The sequence below is a fragment of the Amyelois transitella genome, chromosome 16, assembly GCF_032362555.1.
Source record: "Amyelois transitella isolate CPQ chromosome 16, ilAmyTran1.1, whole genome shotgun sequence".
Lineage (NCBI taxonomy): Eukaryota > Metazoa > Arthropoda > Insecta > Lepidoptera > Pyralidae > Amyelois > Amyelois transitella.
The window spans coordinates 1249520-1267893 of record NC_083519.1 but is presented as its reverse complement, the minus strand read 5'-3'; the positions used below and the strand labels follow the sequence as shown (position 1 = coordinate 1267893).

General features: G+C 37.0%; 3 protein-coding genes and 1 non-coding gene across 5 annotated transcripts; 3 read left to right on the top strand and 1 right to left on the bottom strand.

Annotated features, from left to right (window-relative positions):
* The first annotated feature begins 3 nt into the window (after positions 1–3).
* Positions 4–5298, top strand: LOC106138929 (mitochondrial import inner membrane translocase subunit TIM50-C). The gene is made up of 8 exons (XM_060948469.1): positions 4–228; positions 563–737; positions 1235–1406; positions 2264–2397; positions 2904–3129; positions 3513–3636; positions 3922–4109; positions 4433–5298. The coding sequence occupies exons 1-7, from the start codon at positions 87–89 to the stop codon at positions 4107–4109; spliced, it is 1161 nt and encodes a 386-aa protein (XP_060804452.1). The 5' UTR covers positions 4–86; the 3' UTR covers positions 4433–5298.
* Positions 5047–8445, bottom strand: LOC106138928 (uncharacterized). 2 transcript variants are annotated; one of them, XM_013340232.2, is made up of 4 exons: positions 8255–8445; positions 7596–7986; positions 7000–7221; positions 5047–6652 (listed from the first exon to the last, which is right to left on the bottom strand). In XM_013340232.2, the coding sequence occupies exons 1-4, from the start codon at positions 8276–8278 to the stop codon at positions 5340–5342; spliced, it is 1950 nt and encodes a 649-aa protein (XP_013195686.1). In that variant the 5' UTR covers positions 8279–8445; the 3' UTR covers positions 5047–5339. The 2 variants fall into 2 exon arrangements, with proteins under 2 accessions (XP_013195686.1, XP_013195687.1); XM_013340233.2 differs by having other exon boundaries at positions 7814–7986; positions 8255–8410.
* Positions 8446–8457: 12 nt separating this feature from the next.
* On the top strand, positions 8458–10421 carry LOC106138922 (uncharacterized). The gene is made up of 5 exons (XR_009657197.1): positions 8458–8471; positions 9161–9339; positions 9554–9702; positions 9789–9945; positions 10278–10421. It is a non-coding gene; the product is annotated as an uncharacterized LOC106138922 (transcript).
* Positions 10422–10951: 530 nt separating this feature from the next.
* LOC106138927 (uncharacterized) lies at positions 10952–18316 on the top strand. The gene is made up of 10 exons (XM_013340231.2): positions 10952–11138; positions 11383–11524; positions 12182–12350; positions 12751–12960; positions 13851–14042; positions 14777–14948; positions 15961–16077; positions 16520–16696; positions 17284–17412; positions 18103–18316. The coding sequence occupies exons 1-10, from the start codon at positions 11073–11075 to the stop codon at positions 18247–18249; spliced, it is 1521 nt and encodes a 506-aa protein (XP_013195685.1). The 5' UTR covers positions 10952–11072; the 3' UTR covers positions 18250–18316.
* The last annotated feature ends 58 nt before the right edge of the window (positions 18317–18374 follow it).

The following is an 18374-nucleotide window of genomic DNA, read 5'->3' as shown; positions in this document are numbered from 1 at the left end:
AGTTGTGCTAATCAAATGTCAAGTTAATCAAATTCAGCACCTTGAGATTTTGTTGTGAAAGATAAATGTGAATTAATGAATTAAATATGTCCCTTAGAAAAGCATTTAGTTTATCAAAAACTTTATCAGTACATAATCAGACCTCAAAGTTTAATGTAACAAATTCAAAACAGAAGAAATGGCTTATTACTGCAGATTCAGTTCGAACTTATTCTACCGATAATTTAGGTTAGTTCTATTTTTTCTACATTTTTCGAGATCGTGTTAACTCGGAACTTCTTAAAGATTAAGAATTAACCAGATCACAGTTTTGTATAAAACCAGATTTTGTAGTCGTTCAATTATATGAGAAAAATAATTGCACAATAATTTATTATTTAACATTTACAACACCCCAGCACATTTCAAATTATGCAAAGTAAACCTTTGAAAATTGAAATTTACCATCGCCATGCACATTCTTGGGGTGTGTCTCACAAAAACCAAAGAAACAAAATCTTGCTTGTATGTAGTACCTTTATTAAAAAAATGGTGATTAGTTTATATGTATTGTCTTTATTAGGAGATAAAAAAGAAATCAAAGCAGAAAAAGTGGACATTCTGGGCCGGTTCTTTCCACAAGCTCCTCTCAGCAGTGAGGATGCACAGGTCATCAAGAAGGAGCAGGAGCAGTTTGATAAGGAAAACAAGGAGAAGACGGAGGAGAATGAGAAGAGTTGGAGACGGATGAAGATAGGGTAAACAATATCAACTTCTAAAATTAAGTGAATATGTATTAGGTATTTCTTCTTGTTTGTTATCTTTTAATTATGTTATAGAAATATTGTTATTAGGATGTTCTTGTCAAATATATTAACTCATTTTTAATGGAAGGTTAGAGTTAGAAGAAAGGCGAAAAAGAGCTCACCAATTGCACCATTGAGGAACTCCAAATGCACTGATATAGGCATATTTTTTTGTGATTGCAAAGTTTTGATGATGTTTTTTGTTTTATTTAGTCTTAAAATGTAATGGAATTTTTTTATATACCTTTATACATACATAATAATGCAGTGCTTTTCCAGACAGATAGGCAGATGCTGTATCTTACCACTTGCCAAGATCTCTGCATTCTTATTTCACTTCATAAACATTCATAACTCTATTTATTATATATTTTTTGTTTTTATTCTACATATTGAAGTTAACTTTATAATTAATAAAAAAAATAAATCTGAAAATAATTTCCCATTAGTTTTGGCGTGTTTGGTGGTGCGCTGACCGTAATGGGCGGTTGCCTAGTAGTGGAGATGGGAGCTCCGCGGCGCGGCGAAGACGGACAGATCTTAGAGGATGAGTTCTCCAATCTGCCTGTGGTGCTGCAGTACCTCAAGCGGACCTGGAAGGAGCTTACTTTCTATGAAAAGGTATGCTCACACACAGACAAACAGACATAGGTACAAATTACAAGACCATTTTTATTTAGCTGGTTTACTGATAGTCTATTCAATCAGATTATGAGAAAGATCAAGAAAATATATTTTGAACAAATAAAAGAAAAATTTCACAAAAAAATAAAAAATAAATATAGATAAAGAAGAGATGATGACACTCCACTTAAGAGTTAGCTCTGAAATGTAAGTAGAATGATGGTATTTAGATTCAGATAGTGATGTAGCTCAAACACCTAAATTAAAGAAGAATCTCAAGTCCGTTCACTAGATTAATTCTTACACCCTTGAGCAGTAACTGCCAAATGTATGCAGAGCTGCTATGTTTTCCTCAGTTTGTATGTCTTTTAAACTTATGTAACTTGAGTAATTGATATATGGTCTTGGTGGGTTCACATAGCATCTGTAAGATAGTAGATAATTTTTTAAGCTTTGTAACTTAAGTACTGTATTTTGTTATAATGTTTGTTTACATATTAGTAGTTTAAGTTTGTAATAATTTGGTGACTTAGATTTGTATCTAATACATATTCATAGCTTAATGTATTTTGTTTAATTCAGACAGACAGATTACGCAGATTGAGTTAGCCTCAAAGTAAGTTTGAAACATATATTACGAGATACTTACTCAATGAACTATATTTTAAAATAAATACTTATATAGATAAACATCCAAGACCCAGGCCAATCAGAGAAAGTTCATTACTCATCATGCCCTGGACGGGATTCGAACTCGGGATCTTCGGTGTCACAGACAAGCATACTGCCGCTGCGCCATGAGGCCGACGATTCAATAACACAATGAATGTTTTAATAATATTAATTTCCATCAGATGATCAAGGAGCCGTCTCGCGAGAAACTCCTGCCAGATCCTCTTCCGGCTCCGTACCAGCCGACTTACACTCTGGTACTGGAGTTCACTGATGTGTTAGTGCATCCCGATTGGTCTTATCAGACCGGCTGGAGGTGAGTGAGCTACACATGGTTTGTTGGTACCGTGTAAAAATACTTAAGGTGTATTAAAATTTTATTCAAGTGACAAGTTTAGAATTTGCGCTGACAGCTCCATCATAATCTTAATTTGTATTCTGGCGCATTAAGGAATGATTTAGGGTACACATATAACCATGATACAAGAGTGGAAATGTTAGGAAAGATTTCTCCTTTGATTCAAGTGGGAAATTTAGGCAATCATATTAGAGCAAATGTTGTCTGCCCTCTGTTTAGAAGAACTAGCACCTGTATGAAAGACCTATTAAAAATCGAACTGCGGTTCAAATCGCTTGTGGTATGAAACTTCTTAAAAGACCCAACTAATGTTAAATTGAGACTTCAACTTGAAAACAAAAGAAGAATAGAGAATGCATGCAATTCTTGCATGCTTAAAGAGAAGCAGTTTCCAGTGCCATGCAATTAGATTAATAACAGCCTGTAATGGATTAAATTCCAAATTATGCTTATAACATTTCTAGATTCAAAAAGCGTCCCGGCCTAGACCAGTTCCTACAATCCGTAGCCAACTCAAACTATGAAGTGGTGATTTTCACTACGGAGAACGTGTTTATGATCTGGCCCGTCATAGACAAGCTGGACCCGGAGAACAAGCTGATCAACTACAGGCTGTTCAGAGACTCCACGCATTTCATTGATGGCGTGCATGTTAAGAATCTCGACGGATTGAACAGGGATCTTTCTAAGGTACATAAGTTGCATTAAAAGTTAGCATACAAAGAAATCTGGAAAGTATCATATCAAGGGATAGCGTTTAAAATGCAAGGTGACGAACTTAAAAAGTTGAAGCTCTTCCTCCTAGTCCCGGTTACATCCACACCTCTCTGGAGAGCAGCCGGGGGTACGCCTTGTGACCATGATTTTGGATCGGATAGTTAAAATTTTTACACAAAGTAACTCGTACCAGACTTCTGCAAACTTTGCAGGTAATCTTTTGGATCATGGTAAAAGATGCACTAGATGAGAACGTGCCTATTCCTTTCGTTACCTTTTACGTCATACTGTTAGAGGCTATGGAAGCAATAAACAATAGAGATACCATAAATATCTAAATATTAAAATGATTTCAGGTAATAGTAGTGGACTGGAACAAGGAATCCACGAAATTCCACCCGCAGAACACGCTCATCCTGAAGAAATGGAAGGGCTCAGACGACGACACCTCACTCCTAGATCTAGCCAATTTGCTTCAGAGTGAGTAGTTTTTAATTCTATTTTTTATTATCAATTTTAAACGAAACCTTAGTCAAAGTATACGAAAAAGTCTTCGTGACGATAGCAAATGTAGTTTTAGAACTTAGGACTGGTAAAATTAGGGCGAGGCAAGGATCAAGAATCTTGACTCTAAATAACGTTAGTTGATTGTTGATAGTTAAATTTTTCCTTAGTTGGTTAAAGACCTCTTGTTTTAGCTCGCTGAGTCTTTTATTACATTTTTAAACTGTTAATTCAATTAGATTTTTTACTTTTAACACACAGCGATAGCAATGTCCGATGTGGCTGACGTTCGCGATGTCCTAACCTACTACAGCCAGTTCGACGACCCTATCGCCATGTTCAGAGAGAACCAGAGGAAGCTCATGGAGCAGATGGAACAGAAGGAGAGGGAGAACCAACACGAGCAGCCACTCACTAGGAACTGGCTCCGGTCCTTTACAAGGCGCTAGGTGAGGTTTCAAAGTATTTCAGCTATCTTGACGATATCATAGTCATGTGTAACAAGTTGGACGATCATGTTCCAAAAAAACAAAACCAGAGAAACTAATGGAGAAGGAAAGGAAACCACCGAGTTTGGTTTGGCTATGTCTCTGGCCAGCTGTTTCGCTTTCCGCGCAGGGAACAACACATCTAAGGAAAAGATTTAAAGGATTTCTTAACATTCCTTTCCAATCTTATATGTCTGCTGTCTATAAATTAGGGTGCGAGGTAGAAATAAAGATATAGGTGTGTGTAACAATATTCTTAATGTGTTCTTTTTTTCTTTATTCAGGCTATGGATGACTGCCACTAGATCCGAGATTACGATAGCAGTCTGTAAAGAAACTACTTTGGTCCAGGCCCTTGACACACTAGCGCGTATTCTGTGCTTTATTTTAAGGCTGCGTTCTCACTAGAACCGAGAAAGAATAAGGGCTAGAAATAAAGACCGGCATTTAAAGGTAGCACAATATATTTTCTTACCAATACTTCGCCAATTCGATGTCTGGTCATCTAATGAATTGTACCTAATTGGCTTGTAAAGGATTGGAAATACCATAAACATATGAAATATGTCATTTCTGTTTACTTTGGATGCAGACATTAATAGACTTTAAACGATGAACATGAAGTTGAAATTAGTCTGAAATTTATTCAACTGAGATCATAGGTGCACATACTTTTGAAGCATTCAAGAGATAAATATGTTCTCTCAAATATCTTTTCCATTTTACTTTTAAATGACATATATTATTCATCATAGCTCTTGTAGCATGATGAGTTATATAATTTACTGTTTATTGGGCGAATGTAATAAAAATACACTAATTTTAATTGCGTTGGGCATCGTCAATATTTTGTAACTATTTATTCCTATCTACTATGTATTGTACAGAGATATTAACATTTCTTCCTTTTTTTTTGTTTATAATATAATTATAAGCATGTAAGTACTTATTGTTTTCGGTTGGCGACCCAACGTTCTGTTATACAAAATGCAATTATAAACATTTCCTCGTAAAGTCCTTAGTACCTGAAGAGGAAAGTTTAATATCGCATTAAGAAGCATTTGTTATGTTGGTAAATTAATTTTATGTATAAATGTTGGCATGACTGCTTAGCGTGTATGCGGATATGTTTGTAAACTCAGTCATTATAGATAGGAAATATAGTCGTTTAATAAATAAATTTAGTTTTATTTATTCATCTTCAGTGTACATGTTTATACTTAAATCTATGTGCGTTTGTTCGGAGTTATTATTTTCACTGATAGCATCCCAAGCGTCTAATAACTCAGGCATTACTTCCTCATTCTTAAAAACGTCAATTATTTCATTTTCATCAGGCATTGGTTTAGATGTATCTATCTCAGACTTGATGCCGTCAAACACATCCGGCATTCTTCTTAGCTCCTTCCAAACACTACTAAAATCGTAAACTCCAGTCACTTCAAACGGTTTCTTCTTAGCTTTGTACGTTTTTGCCCATTCGTCTAACCTGTTTACCGCATCGTTTTCCATAAGATCGTCCAAGTACAAAGGATAGAGCATATGCGAAGAAATGTCACCTACCGAGTTTTGCATCAAAATAGCATATTTACTGCCAATGTCTACTTCCACTTTACCAGTAATCGAGTATACTAGTCTGGGATCTATAGGATTATTCATATCCATGCAGAGAAGCTTCGTTCTCGCTTCATATAAAGTATTGAAAACGCTTGGCGGACGGTAAGGCATGGAAACTCCATCAATATCTGTCAACCTGGTAAGTCTATCAGCATAATTACTAACAACACACATGTCTTCACACCATTGACTACTCAAAATTATTAACTCCTTATTCAATTCGGCTTTACGCACTGAAATGTATGTTGGCACGCATTGCATGCCATGCGTCCACCGTTGAACAACTTTCAACTTGTTCTTTTTACTACACCGTGAATCCATGAGGAATAAATGATGTTCAGATGTGAAGTAGAAATTAGGGGAGCCCTCAACTTGGAACGCTGATGACAATGCATTGCAATCCAATTCATCTACTATACCCGATACTCCATTCCAAGTGTTTATCGCTGAATGAGTTCGTTTGTCATATCCTGTGATAGCCTTTCTATCCACATGCATATAAACACCCCGAGAAGCTCCAATCACTGTATTCCAATTATTAACTATGGAGTCTTTATTTCTTTTCAGTTGTACCGATCTTCCAGTCATCCTGTCTATATTCACTATAATTAACTTACAATTTAAATCGGTAACATACAATATATTTTTATGAACAATATCAAATGCTATACTAGTGAATGGTAGTTCAGACTCGAAAGATTTTAATTTCACCAGCTGCAGTTTTGCATCATTTTCTATAATTTTCAGTATAAATATTTTGTTGACTGTCCGTAACACTATAATGTTGTCTGAAGAACACACCGTTTCCAAAATATTGTGCTCGCAATCGAAATATATAGTATCGTCGTGATCAATGGTCAAACTGTCTTTGTGGAATCTTGATAATGCTGAAAAATAATACTAGTTACTAATCAAACATTAAAGCTAAGGAACTGAAGGGTAAGCGAGACGCGGCGCGACATTTCATTCACTATGAACTAGTAGGTGGCTGTGTGTGTAGCTTTTACACGTCGATATCCGTTGCGGGGTAGACAGAGCCAACAGTTAAGAAAAAAATGTCAATCCACATTAAGAAAAAACAATACAAACGTGACAAACGTGGCAAGCCACATACATCTCTCTCATCTTTGCATATGTATAAAAGCCGCATCCACCAATCTGAGAATAAATTTAAGCCTTCAATTTCATTGATAACTGGGCTGGGGTAAATTGTACACTTTACAAAAATACTTACAAACACAAGTGAATTCACTGTGCACTAAATAGTCTACCCAATGCACACATACAAGTTGCAGATTGCCTTTCCCACCATAATACCAGTTGTATGATGCTGTAAACCTCTCGTCGGGATCGCTGTCCACAAGAGCCGCTAGATCTACCAGGTGTTGTGGTAACCGCATAACTTCATCATTTAACTGCTCAATTTTTGTCTTTTCTGCCGCAACACCAAGACACACTAGAAAGACACGAATACTTTAACATGACAAAATAATATGTTGACGATTCTAAACTTACATTAGCTGAAGTTATTGAATGTAAAGAGACAGGTGGTAAGTGGTCCGCAATCATAAAAAAATCAGAAAATCCTTTGATAGAGCTAGGTGGAAAGATATTGGAGGGGCATATGCCCAGCAGTAGGGAATATAATCATATGTGCTAAAGAAGAAGAGGTGGTAAATATACTCAGTAGGTATGTAATAATGATTTATTAGCACATGGTGATGTGGTCATATTTGCAAAATTTTGGGAAAACCAATCTGAACAATATTTATGGTTAGTGCTTACATTTCACATGAAAGTTATGATGACTATCAATAAAATCTTACTTACAATTTTTCTGTCTGTGAATTTTATACTTCCATTCATATTTAAGTCTTAGTAATTCTGATACGGGATCATCTTTGTGCTGATGGTTGATTTTTGTGATATATTTCGGCAATAAACTTTTGTACGCAAACTTTTCAAAGTAGGTATAATTGATTTCTCCATCATAGTTGTCCGTGAATGCGTTAAGTGGGTGGCCAGGGAGGGCAAAATGGAATAAGTACCTATCTCTTGCTGATCTGATTCCTTTATACCTCCGCTGGGCCAGCAGCTGGTGGTATAGTCTGTAGGGCTTGCTGAAGGTGGTTTCTCGGTGGTAAAGATCATGGATAAGGTCTGGCAGAGGTGCAGTGTTATCTATTGTAATTTTAGATTTCAGATCAGTGTTTCTTTTTCTCTGAAACAAAAATATGAGTTATTAATACATTTGACTAACTCGACAAAGTTAAGTAAAACAACAAAAAAAAAGAATAGTTTTGTTAACAACGAAGTTTGTTATAACCAACAAAAGTGACTCTTTTGATTGCAACTAGCAATTAGAATATTTTGCCAAGACTAAGGAGTTAAATAAATACGCTAAGAAATTATATTTATATTTATTATCAGTTTTACAAATTAATCTTTGCCAACATTGCATAACCTATAACCGAAATAATATTTATTACCTTGACTCCTTTTTTGGATTCCATTACAATGACCTCAAATATTTTAATAAAAGGTATTTGTTACTTTTGAATTAATTATATTGTTTTTATTTTTCTCCAAATAAATAGAGAATTGAGTAAGAGAAATCATTCGAAGATCGAACTTTTGCGGTACTTTTGACGTTTGTTTGTTTTTCTGTCAATCAAACCAACCTTCAGTCAGGTCAGCCATCAACGCGTAAGTGTAATTTTTTTATCTGTTTAGGTCAAAAACAACAACAATAACATTTGTTATGATTTTTACGATTTAAAAAAACAGTCTCGTTTGTCTTTTTTTATAAAGTTTTATGTTTGTATCAATGATGAACACAAAAACTACAAGACTGATTTTGATGAAATTTTGTAGTGGTACCTGTAGCACTTCTCTTCCTGGGAATGGAATTCCCACTAAAAGCGAAATTCAAAGAGATAGCTAGAGAAGTAGAGTAGCAGGTAATGCACCACTTCCACAAACACGCGCGGTCGTCTATTTGTCATGTCAGGTCTTGTTGGAGTCTCAAATGAAGAGTCGTTATTGAGTGTGCCACACTCCATAAACTGTATGGACATGTACTGTAGTGTGGCGGGATTGGTGGATTGCTAAATGAATAAATGCTTTATTTATAACTGTCCCAAATAGGTTGATTAACCTGGAACCGGAGGGTGATATCCAAGGTGGCATGCAATGCCATATTTAATATAGATTAAGCATGTAACCTACATACCATTGAATTATAATATTTTCGAGCTAGGCACAGTCCAATTAAAATACCATTAACCATTACTCCATGGTATATTAGGCATGGCAACCATCAATTGAAATCCACTCATTGGTACTAAGGTCACGTCAATGTTTTTTACATTTTTATTTTGTCTCCTATTTTGTAGGGTGATGGGAGGTCTGGCTCCTACCAACCTTCTGGCCACCCGGATTGGACCGTGTTATGCCAATCCTAGTACGGAAATAACTGTGTCAGAAATGAGCCTTAACACGAGGCTGTACGACTCATCATTGAGTGGGGAGTTGAATATCACCAACGACCTTGATAGGTGGCTGGGTCATCAAGGTAAAACGTCAGATACCTAAATAATTTACAAAAAGTATAACTTACAATACCTTCTGCAAAGTGGAAATTATGACAGAGTAAGGCGGTTATTCAAGAACGCTGATAAGACGCATGACTTATCCTTCTTCTCTCCCTATAGGCTTACGGATAGGATTTAGAATATAGGTACTTATCGAATAAGTTTACCTAATTGGATGAAAGCTATCTGTTTCAGGGGATAATGCAAAAGTGCCAAGATATCCGCAACTTAGATACTTGCGACTATTTCAAAACCTTTACAGTTATAAACAGTGGCTGCGTTGAAGATGAAGAGAACGAAGATCAAGAAATTTACAGTATGTTTTTCCACCATGTTCACCCACGGTAAGTATATGTACTCGTACTTAAGTCTCTAAGGTTAACCTTCGTGAATAAGCCCCCAATATATGTATTTTACTTTGTCCTTGTAGGATGTCATGTCCTGTAAGAGCGGGCAACTACAAAATAGTCAACTATCCCATATTCACTGAAGATAACTATTTGATCGTGGCCGAATCCAAAATATCAACCAGCGTTTTTGGTTACACTCTGCGACTTGAAGGTTACTCTTACACTGAAGCGAATAGGGTAAGAAATTTAGTATTATACATTTCTCTTTCGAACTGAAGACTAGTAATTGAGAACTTGTTTTCTAGGGGTCTATTCTCGAACGAAGTTTGATAAGGCCTACATTTTATTCCCTCTATAGATATCTTTGCTTTGGTTATGTCGCAACGACAAAAAGAGAGAGATGATGCAACGTTCATGAATAAAGAAGCAGAATTTCATCATTTTACCAAATACGAGATCGATGGAGGGATTACTTGCGATGAACCACGTGATCGGAAACAGCATAATACCTAGGTTGATAGTGTTGTCCTCCGTTGGTTAAATACTCAAAGAATTTGGGCAATTTGCAGTTACTCTGCGTCGAAGCCTACCTTCAGCTTTTGTACATCCGAGAATATGAAGGGCGTGACGAGAGCCCTAAAGTGACCGCAGAACCCTCCAGTGAAGAAGAACGAGTAGCCAGTGAAGAAGAGGGAGATGCTAGCGAGGAGTAGTTATCCTATCTTATTAAGATATTCTGAAATAAAGGATATGATGGGTTCCTTTTACTTAGCCTCTAATGTCTGTCTGTCCGTTTATCACCTCACCATGCTCTATTTCGTAAATCGTGATAGCTAGAAAGCTGAAATTTTCACAAATTATATATTTAAAAAGTAAATACACATTATATTAAAACTACCAATTTTTTACACTTCGTTATACTTGTTCAGTAGAAGCTTAAAATTTTTATTGAATATTAAGTTGTACCCTTTCAAAATAAATAATTAAATAAAAATAAGGTAGGGGGACTCCTATTAAACAAACGTCATTTTTAAGCATATTTCGGTTGACTTAAATAAACAGGTTTTGCTACAAACGTGATAATGGTACTCGTACGGAATCCTCCGTTTGCGAGTCCGACTCGCTTTTGGCCGGTATTGTTTAAAGAGCATGTGTACCTTAATCAAGATCAAAGTGCGATGAAAAGAAAATTTTTTGAGCAGATGTAGATATCAATGTCACTGTCAGTCAAATGTCATTCTTGTGTTTACTTGATAATGTATGTAGGTACCAAAAGCGTGCATGCGTTCTTCAAACAATAAAATTGACTATTTTATCGCGTGTGTTTAATTAGGTATCTCTTACATTTACTAACTCATAGCAAAATGGGGAAATTGGATGTTGTTATAATGCGTTATTTAACTAGTGAGGACTTCCGTGTATTAACAGCGGTAAGGTTATATTTTATACTTGTGTAATTCAAAAAAAAAAAATTCAAAAATTCAAAATTTTTTATTCATTATTATAGGATATTATTATATCGCTTAATAATTGTCGTATGGTTTAACAACTTGGTTGACGTCAAATAAATTACTTAAAAACTAAGTTTACTGCCGCTTCCAAGGCGTCAGTGCAGAAGAAGCGGTGTAATATTCACGACATTTCATTTCCCCTAATATTTTTTCGATATTGTAGGTGGAAATGGGCATGAAGAATCATGAGCTCGTGCCTGGGTCTCTGGTGGCTTCGATAGCAAACCTGCGGCATGGTGGAGTCCACAAATTGATGAAAGAACTATGTAAACACAGGCTACTTACTTACGAACGTGGGAAGCATTGTAAGGATATTTACATTTTTTTTAAATTTTAAATTTAATTTAATTAAATATTGCTGCCAGTCTAATGTTTAAAAATTGTTTAGTCATTGTTGAGGCAGCTCAAGCAATGACTTAATCTTTTATGTGGTGTACTATGAAAAGTTCCCTGTCATTACTCATATGAATTTCTGCCAGTGTGAGGGTATATTTGAGCAAGTTAAAATCTGGTGTGCAATTTTATTTATTTACTATTTAAACATTATGCATGTAAAATGTACAACAAGTGGACTTAATATCACAAAGCATTCTCTGCCAGTCGAACCTTTATGAGGCCATAATTGTTTGCAATGAAATATGACCATTTTCATTTGTGATGATTGTATTTATGAATATTTTTATTCTTTAAATATAATACCGTGTAGTTCCTAGCACATTAGAATAGGACCACTCCATCTCTTTCCCATGAATGCCTTAAAAGGCTTATAAACATGGGATTCTTCTTATAGGCGATAGGCTAACAACCTATCACTATTTGAATCTCAATTCCAGCTTTAGGCCATACAGCTGAATGTGTTCAGTTTTTATGAGACTATTGGCTTCTTTGGAATAATATGTGATTATAGTACGAAATGCAGAATGATGACAACAAGGAAATAATTGTTTCTTGGCCCTTTACAGATGATGGCTACCGTTTAACCAACAGTGGCTACGACTACCTAGCATTGAAGGCACTCACCAACAGAAAAGTGATTGCATCCTTCGGCAACCAGATTGGTGTCGGTAAAGAGTCAAACATTTACACAGTGGCTGACGAAGACAGGAATCCGCTCTGTCTCAAACTTCATAGGTGAGTTAGTTAGTTAGACAAATCAATTCAAAAAAATTTCTATTTTTTCTGCCTGTTTCTAATATTGCTCTGTTCTAAATATCATAAAAATTGGTCTGGCAGTTTTACAAATAAAGTAATTTTTTTTTTAAATATATTTTACACATATCATTATGTGCCCTGTGATTTCCGGCATTTAAGTAAAGAACCACTCAATATCTTCCCTATGAATGTCTGTCCAAAGGCGACTAAGATATGATTATTAAGTTGGGATTCCTCTTGTAGGTTGCTCCTTGCAACCTTTCACTATTTAAATCTCAATTCCATCATAAAACCGAACAGCTCTTTCAAGATTGGCTCTGTGTACCCAGCAAATGATATTGACGTGCATATATATTTCGCATTTGTTTATTCATCATAGACTGGGCCGCACCTGTTTCCGCAACATTAAAGGCAAGCGTGACTACCACGCGCACCGCAACCGCGCCTCCTGGCTGTACCTGTCCCGGATATCAGCAACCAAGGAGTTTGCATACATGAAGGCTCTGTACGATAGAGGATTCCCCGTGCCAAAGCCTATAGACTTTAACAGGCATTGCGTGGTCATGGAGCTGGTACATGGAGGACCTTTGTAAGTTTGTTTTTAAACAGTTTAATTTGACGATTTGCTGACATTAAATAACTTCAATGCCTTTGGGGAAAGCTGCGTGAAGTTTACGTATCTTGATCAAATTAAGGACGTCCTGGTAAAGGGTCAGGTCAAGAGTACCCGAAACCGCCGAGCTAGCATGAAGAGAGTTATGAATGTGGATGAAGCGAAGGAAGTATGCAGAGATCGTGGCAAGTGGAAAGAGGTAGTCTCTGACTCCAGGAAAGAGGCGTGATTTTATGTACATATGTATGTGTGAAGTTTCACTGTAAGGTCAGCTCTGCATGATCTTTCCTTTTTTTGATCATTCCGCCCGTAGAACCGCGTCCGTGCTGCCACAAAATCGGCGACCGACTGTCGCTTGGTCCAGTGATTGCACCGTATGTAGGGCAAGTTGCCACTCGGAGCGGCATGTTCGTGAACGGTTCTAAAACATCCCATAACAAAGTAGAATATTTTTTTCTGCAACCAGTGTTAAGGCATTGTTACAGATGCCTGCGATGAATATTCTATTATTTATTTGTAAATTGTTTGGTGCCGTGTGGTTCCCGGCACCAATAGAAAAAGAATAGGACCATAATCCATCTCTTTCCCATGGATGTCGTAAAAGGCGACTAAGGGATCGGCTTACAAACTTGAGATTAGTCTTTTAGGCAATGGGTTAGCAACCTATCACTATTTAAATCTCAATTCTAACATTAAGCCAAACAGCTAAACATGGCGTTTCAGTATTTTCATGACTTTTGGCTCTGTCTACACCGCAAGGGATATAGACGTGAATATATGTATTTATGTATATTTGTATGAATATTATTCTGCTATATCAGCCCACACACTGCAACAGCTGTAGTCAATAAATTTTCATCTTCCAGAACACATGTGACCGCAGTAGACGAACCGGATACACTCTACGATGAACTGATGGACCTGATAGTGAGGCTGGGCAACTGTGGGGTCATCCACGGAGACTTCAACGAGTTCAACATCATGATCAATGAGGAAGGTCACCCTATTATCATTGACTTCCCGCAGATGGTGTCTACCTCACATCCTAACGCTGAACTGTAAGTGATTGTTCATTCATTCTAACATATAATCACGTCTATATCCAATATGTCTATATCCCTTCTGAGGTAGACAAAGCCAGCAGTCTTGAAAGACTGATAGGCCAAATTCAGCTGCTATGCTTAATGATAGTATTGAGATTCAAATAGTGACGTTGCTAGCCCTTCGCCTAAAAGAATGTATGTGATTCTTTTAATTGTTAATCCATTTCTGCGTGAATTTCTCACTCATGGATGCATTACATCTACTACTTGCAGTTGCCTCTGCAGCGGAACATGTACTTCACATTCAATGTCAATATTATGACCATTTTTTTTTTTTTATTTAATTATCTAGTTCCTTTATTGTTTGCCGGTTGACTGGAAGAGATCTCTTCATGGGATAAGGCCGCCATTTTATTCTTCTATATATCTATGTCCGTGATTTTATTCTTTTATAACTATGTACTATTTTCTTGTTACTGTGTAAATTTCTATGCAATAAAGATATTTCAAAATTTCGACTTGCTACAGCACACCTGTGTTAGATTTAAGGATTTGTTATTGTTATATTTGTTTGTTTGTAGCATTGTCGAATAAACATTTCATCTATCTATCTATCAATGTTATTTTGTGATCAAGCATATTGTAGCACGAGCTATGACTAGGGTGGTCGAGCCCGAATCATAGGGAAGATATAATTAAACCTTCTTTTGGTTTTTGTATAATACGGTTACAATAATCCATCGTGCCAGATATTTCGACCGCGACGTGCGCTGCGTCCGCGAGTTCTTCAAGAAGCGCTTCGGCTTCGAGAGCGAGACGTTCCCGAAGTTCTCCGACCTGGAGCGGGACGACGAACTGGACGCCGAAGTGGCCTGCTCGGGGTACAAGCGGGCGAGGGATGTCGACGATGATCTATTACAGGTTTGTTATAGGAAAATATATAAGGGACAAATACTGTTTTTGTTTTTTTTTTTTTTTATTACGTGCGCTGATTGACCTGCATTAGCACCTAGGTCATAACTGAGAATCAGCGTATTGCTCTACAGCAATAGTTTCGTTGAGTTGTGATCTTATTGTATTGCTGCAAGTCACACCCTAATTAATTGGTGTTCCATATGAAATTGTAAATTGTGTGTAGCAAATCAAATAAAAGAATTATAACTATCTATCTACTTAAACAGATAAACATACAAGACCCAGGCTAATTAGAAAATACGTATTTTTATCGTGATCTGACCAGGGGTCGAACCTGGGACCTTTTGAAAATGTTGCTGATTGCTATTTGAGCTGACTTTGTTTTAGTGATTTCTCTAATTAACTACATTACTAGTTTTTGGCATCCTCTGCTTTATTATACTCAAACAAATAACCTTATCATAACATTATGTTTATGGCTTGATTTTCCCTGCAACACAGGTTGCGTTTTTGTTTAGGATCCAGAACTGGTAACTCAGATTTACTTACACCTACCGCTTACAGAAGGTTTTTAGTTTGACACGCGCTGAGTTGCAAAAACTAGTTATACAATAAACACACACACACAATCACGTCTATATCCCTTGCGGGGTAGACAGAGCCAACAGTCTTGTAAAGACTGATAGGCCACGTTCAACTATTTGGCTTTAAGATAGAATTGAGATTCAAATAGTGACAGGTTGCTAGCCCATCGCCTAAAATAGGAATCCCAAGTTTATAAGCCTATCCCTTAGTCGCCTTTCACGACATCCGTAGGAAAGAAATGGAGTGGTCCTATTCTTTTTTGTAATGGTGCCGGGAACCACACGGCATACAATAAACTACTTATTAAATCTTCTCTCTATTGAAGACATTCTCTCTTAAACATATACGCGGGCCCATCATTAATTTGCAGTTTCAAATGAAACGTGTGCCTTAAACAATAAAATTGAATTAATTTTTTTCATCACATTCGCAGGAAATGGGCATCGGCCTCTCCGTCAGTGATGATGAAGATGAAGGTTCCGACGAGGAAGACCAACAGATGGATCACACCAAGTACACCGACGAGGAGTTAGCAGCACTTAGAAGAGAGGTTTTTATTTATTTTCTTCTTGTCCTGGAATATTATTTCTCGTTGCTTTTATCCTGGTTACCACCTTACCTCTGGACCCCACTGACTTTGACTGTGGAACATGAAAATCGGTTAAGTAGAGATATTAACAATTTTGTATATATTTAAAAATTTTGCGTGGTCCAAGTTCGCGGCGAACGCTATAAGTTGTCCTCAGTTTAACCTGTATGTATGATTGTCCGCGATTATCTCGCGTTTCGCTGTATCGATTTTGATGCGGTTTCCAGGAAAGTGTTTGTTACACTTAGGAGAAGGTTTTAGAAATTTCACCGACTTCAGAAAAGGAGCATATCGATTGGAGGCTGTTCCTTTTTTACAAAGTTACTCTGTGATCTTTTGCAATTATATAAACCCACGAAAATCAAGACTAACAAATCTTATATAACCTTTATTTGGTTCCCAGGTGGAAGATGTAATTAAAAATGACGAGGAGAAAGTGCAACATATAACGGATAAAACCAAGAACCTCGATTTAGAAGAACCACCAACACTCGTTCCAGCCCCTGACATTACCTCACAAGACCATAAAGACGAAATATTAGAAAATGATGATGAACAGCCTCACAGAACTGACAATAAGGTAAAATTATCTTATGAACTCTGTATGCGTTATCATAGCATTCATTCTTCTTTTTCCTGACTTTAGTCCCGGTTGCATCTTCACCACTTTGGAGAGGAGCCCGGATATGCTTTTGACCATGGATTCGGATTCAAATAGTGACAGGTTGCTAGCACATCGCCTGAAAGAAGAATCCCAAGTTCCTCAGCTTATCCTTAGTCGCCTTATATGACATCTATGGGAAAAAAGAGGGAGTGATTCTAATGTGCAGGGAACCACACGGCGGCAAGTTTTGATATTCGTGAAAAGCTCCGGTTAGGTAGGTTTTATAGAAATTCCCATTTGAGCATAGCCTGGTAGCATTGTTATCTCAACTTCTCAACCATCGTTATAAATTCGAAGGTGCAAGTGGAAAGTTGTGTCTCTGCCTACCCCTCCGGGAAAGAGGTGTAACTTTATGTATCAACCTTAATGAAATTTTTTAAACACAAACACGATATGGAAAACAAACTTAACTTAGGTCTTAAACATTCGCAAGAACTAGATCATATCTAGGCGTGCAAATATGGCTTGTAATAATAAAAAAAAATATATATTTGTATTTGAAGGATGAGCATTTGGACCCGACGTCACAGAAGTACCGTCTAGCGATGATCGAGAAGGCTCTGTCAGACGTGCGCTCCATGAGGACGTACACTTCAGCTAGTACCATAGCGCCGGAGGTCGTCAAGCAACAAGTAAGTTAATCAATTTGTGCCGTTTTTAATAATAGTGAAAGTTTTAGTACAATTTTAGTACGGTCTGCAGAATATGAACCTACCCAAACCACCGTAAATTCGCTACTATTACTGTGTTATAGAGTTCTATGCAAAGCAACTTTAATATGCGGTTGTCGTATAGTCAAGTGCAGAGAAAACTGACACTTAAATCATAGAGGATCAGGCTCCTTTTACATTGAATGTATGTATATATGTACGTTCTGTTGACACAAAAACTTCATTCTTTTCCTCCTAGCGTCTAAGTCACATTCTTGCTTTTCAGGATAGGATAGGTTTGGGGTACAAAAATTCCTATAAAATTAATAAAAAAAACTTTTTATACAAATTTGGAATAACCAAACGGGATCTTATATCAACAAAGTTTTGAGATAGGTATTAAAGAGTTATTAATATAAAAAAGGTAATTTTTTTTTAATGATACCTATGATTCGGCTCGAGCGCCACGAAGGGAAGATCTTCTACCAGGATAGGTGTTATGCCTGGGACACCGCGCGACACACGATTATGCTCCAATCCGTGAGATCTTTTCTTGCGCGATTTAGACTTTTCTCTGTTATTGGCCGATAGCGTCACGTGATTGGCTGTTATGACATGTGGCGTAGAGATGTCGCCACAAACACAACTCCAGCTGGTATTGTTTACTTTCAGGTGAAGAAAAACCTACAGATCCGGCAAAAGAAGATGGAGAGAAAGAAGGCAGTCGCGAAAGGCGAAGCTAGCGCCGTCACGCGGCAGCGGAGAGACAACTCGGAGACCATCCGGGAGAGCCACGGGCTCTGGGGCTGGGCCGAGTGAGGGTAGCTTGAGAATAGTTTTAACTACACCTAAGAGAGAAATATTGAATAAATTGTATATATCTGTATTGTATTGGTTTTATTTAGACATTTCCCGCTCGTTGTAGTTTTATAAAGTTACCGAAT

Excerpts from the sequence above, each read along its gene's own strand:
- LOC106138929 (XM_060948469.1), top strand. The coding sequence starts at position 87 with ATGTCCCTTAGAAAAGCATTTAGTTTATCAAAAACTTTATCAGTACAT. Across the intron at positions 229-562 it reads TTATTCTACCGATAATTTAG|GAGATAAAAAAGAAATCAAA; the intron begins GTTAGTTCTATT and ends TGTCTTTATTAG. Across the intron at positions 3,130-3,512 it reads TGAACAGGGATCTTTCTAAG|GTAATAGTAGTGGACTGGAA; the intron begins GTACATAAGTTG and ends AAATGATTTCAG.
- LOC106138928 (XM_013340232.2), bottom strand. The coding sequence starts at position 8,278 with ATGGAATCCAAAAAAGGAGTCAAG. Across the intron at positions 7,987-8,254 it reads AATCCAAAAAAGGAGTCAAG|AGAAAAAGAAACACTGATCT; the intron begins GTAATAAATATT and ends TTTTTGTTTCAG. Across the intron at positions 6,653-6,999 it reads CAGTGAATTCACTTGTGTTT|CATTATCAAGATTCCACAAA; the intron begins GTAAGTATTTTT and ends ATTATTTTTCAG.
- LOC106138927 (XM_013340231.2), top strand. The coding sequence starts at position 11,073 with ATGGGGAAATTGGATGTTGTTATAATGCGTTATTTAACTAGTGAGGAC. Across the intron at positions 11,139-11,382 it reads ACTTCCGTGTATTAACAGCG|GTGGAAATGGGCATGAAGAA; the intron begins GTAAGGTTATAT and ends TCGATATTGTAG. Across the intron at positions 11,525-12,181 it reads TTACGAACGTGGGAAGCATT|ATGATGGCTACCGTTTAACC; the intron begins GTAAGGATATTT and ends GGCCCTTTACAG.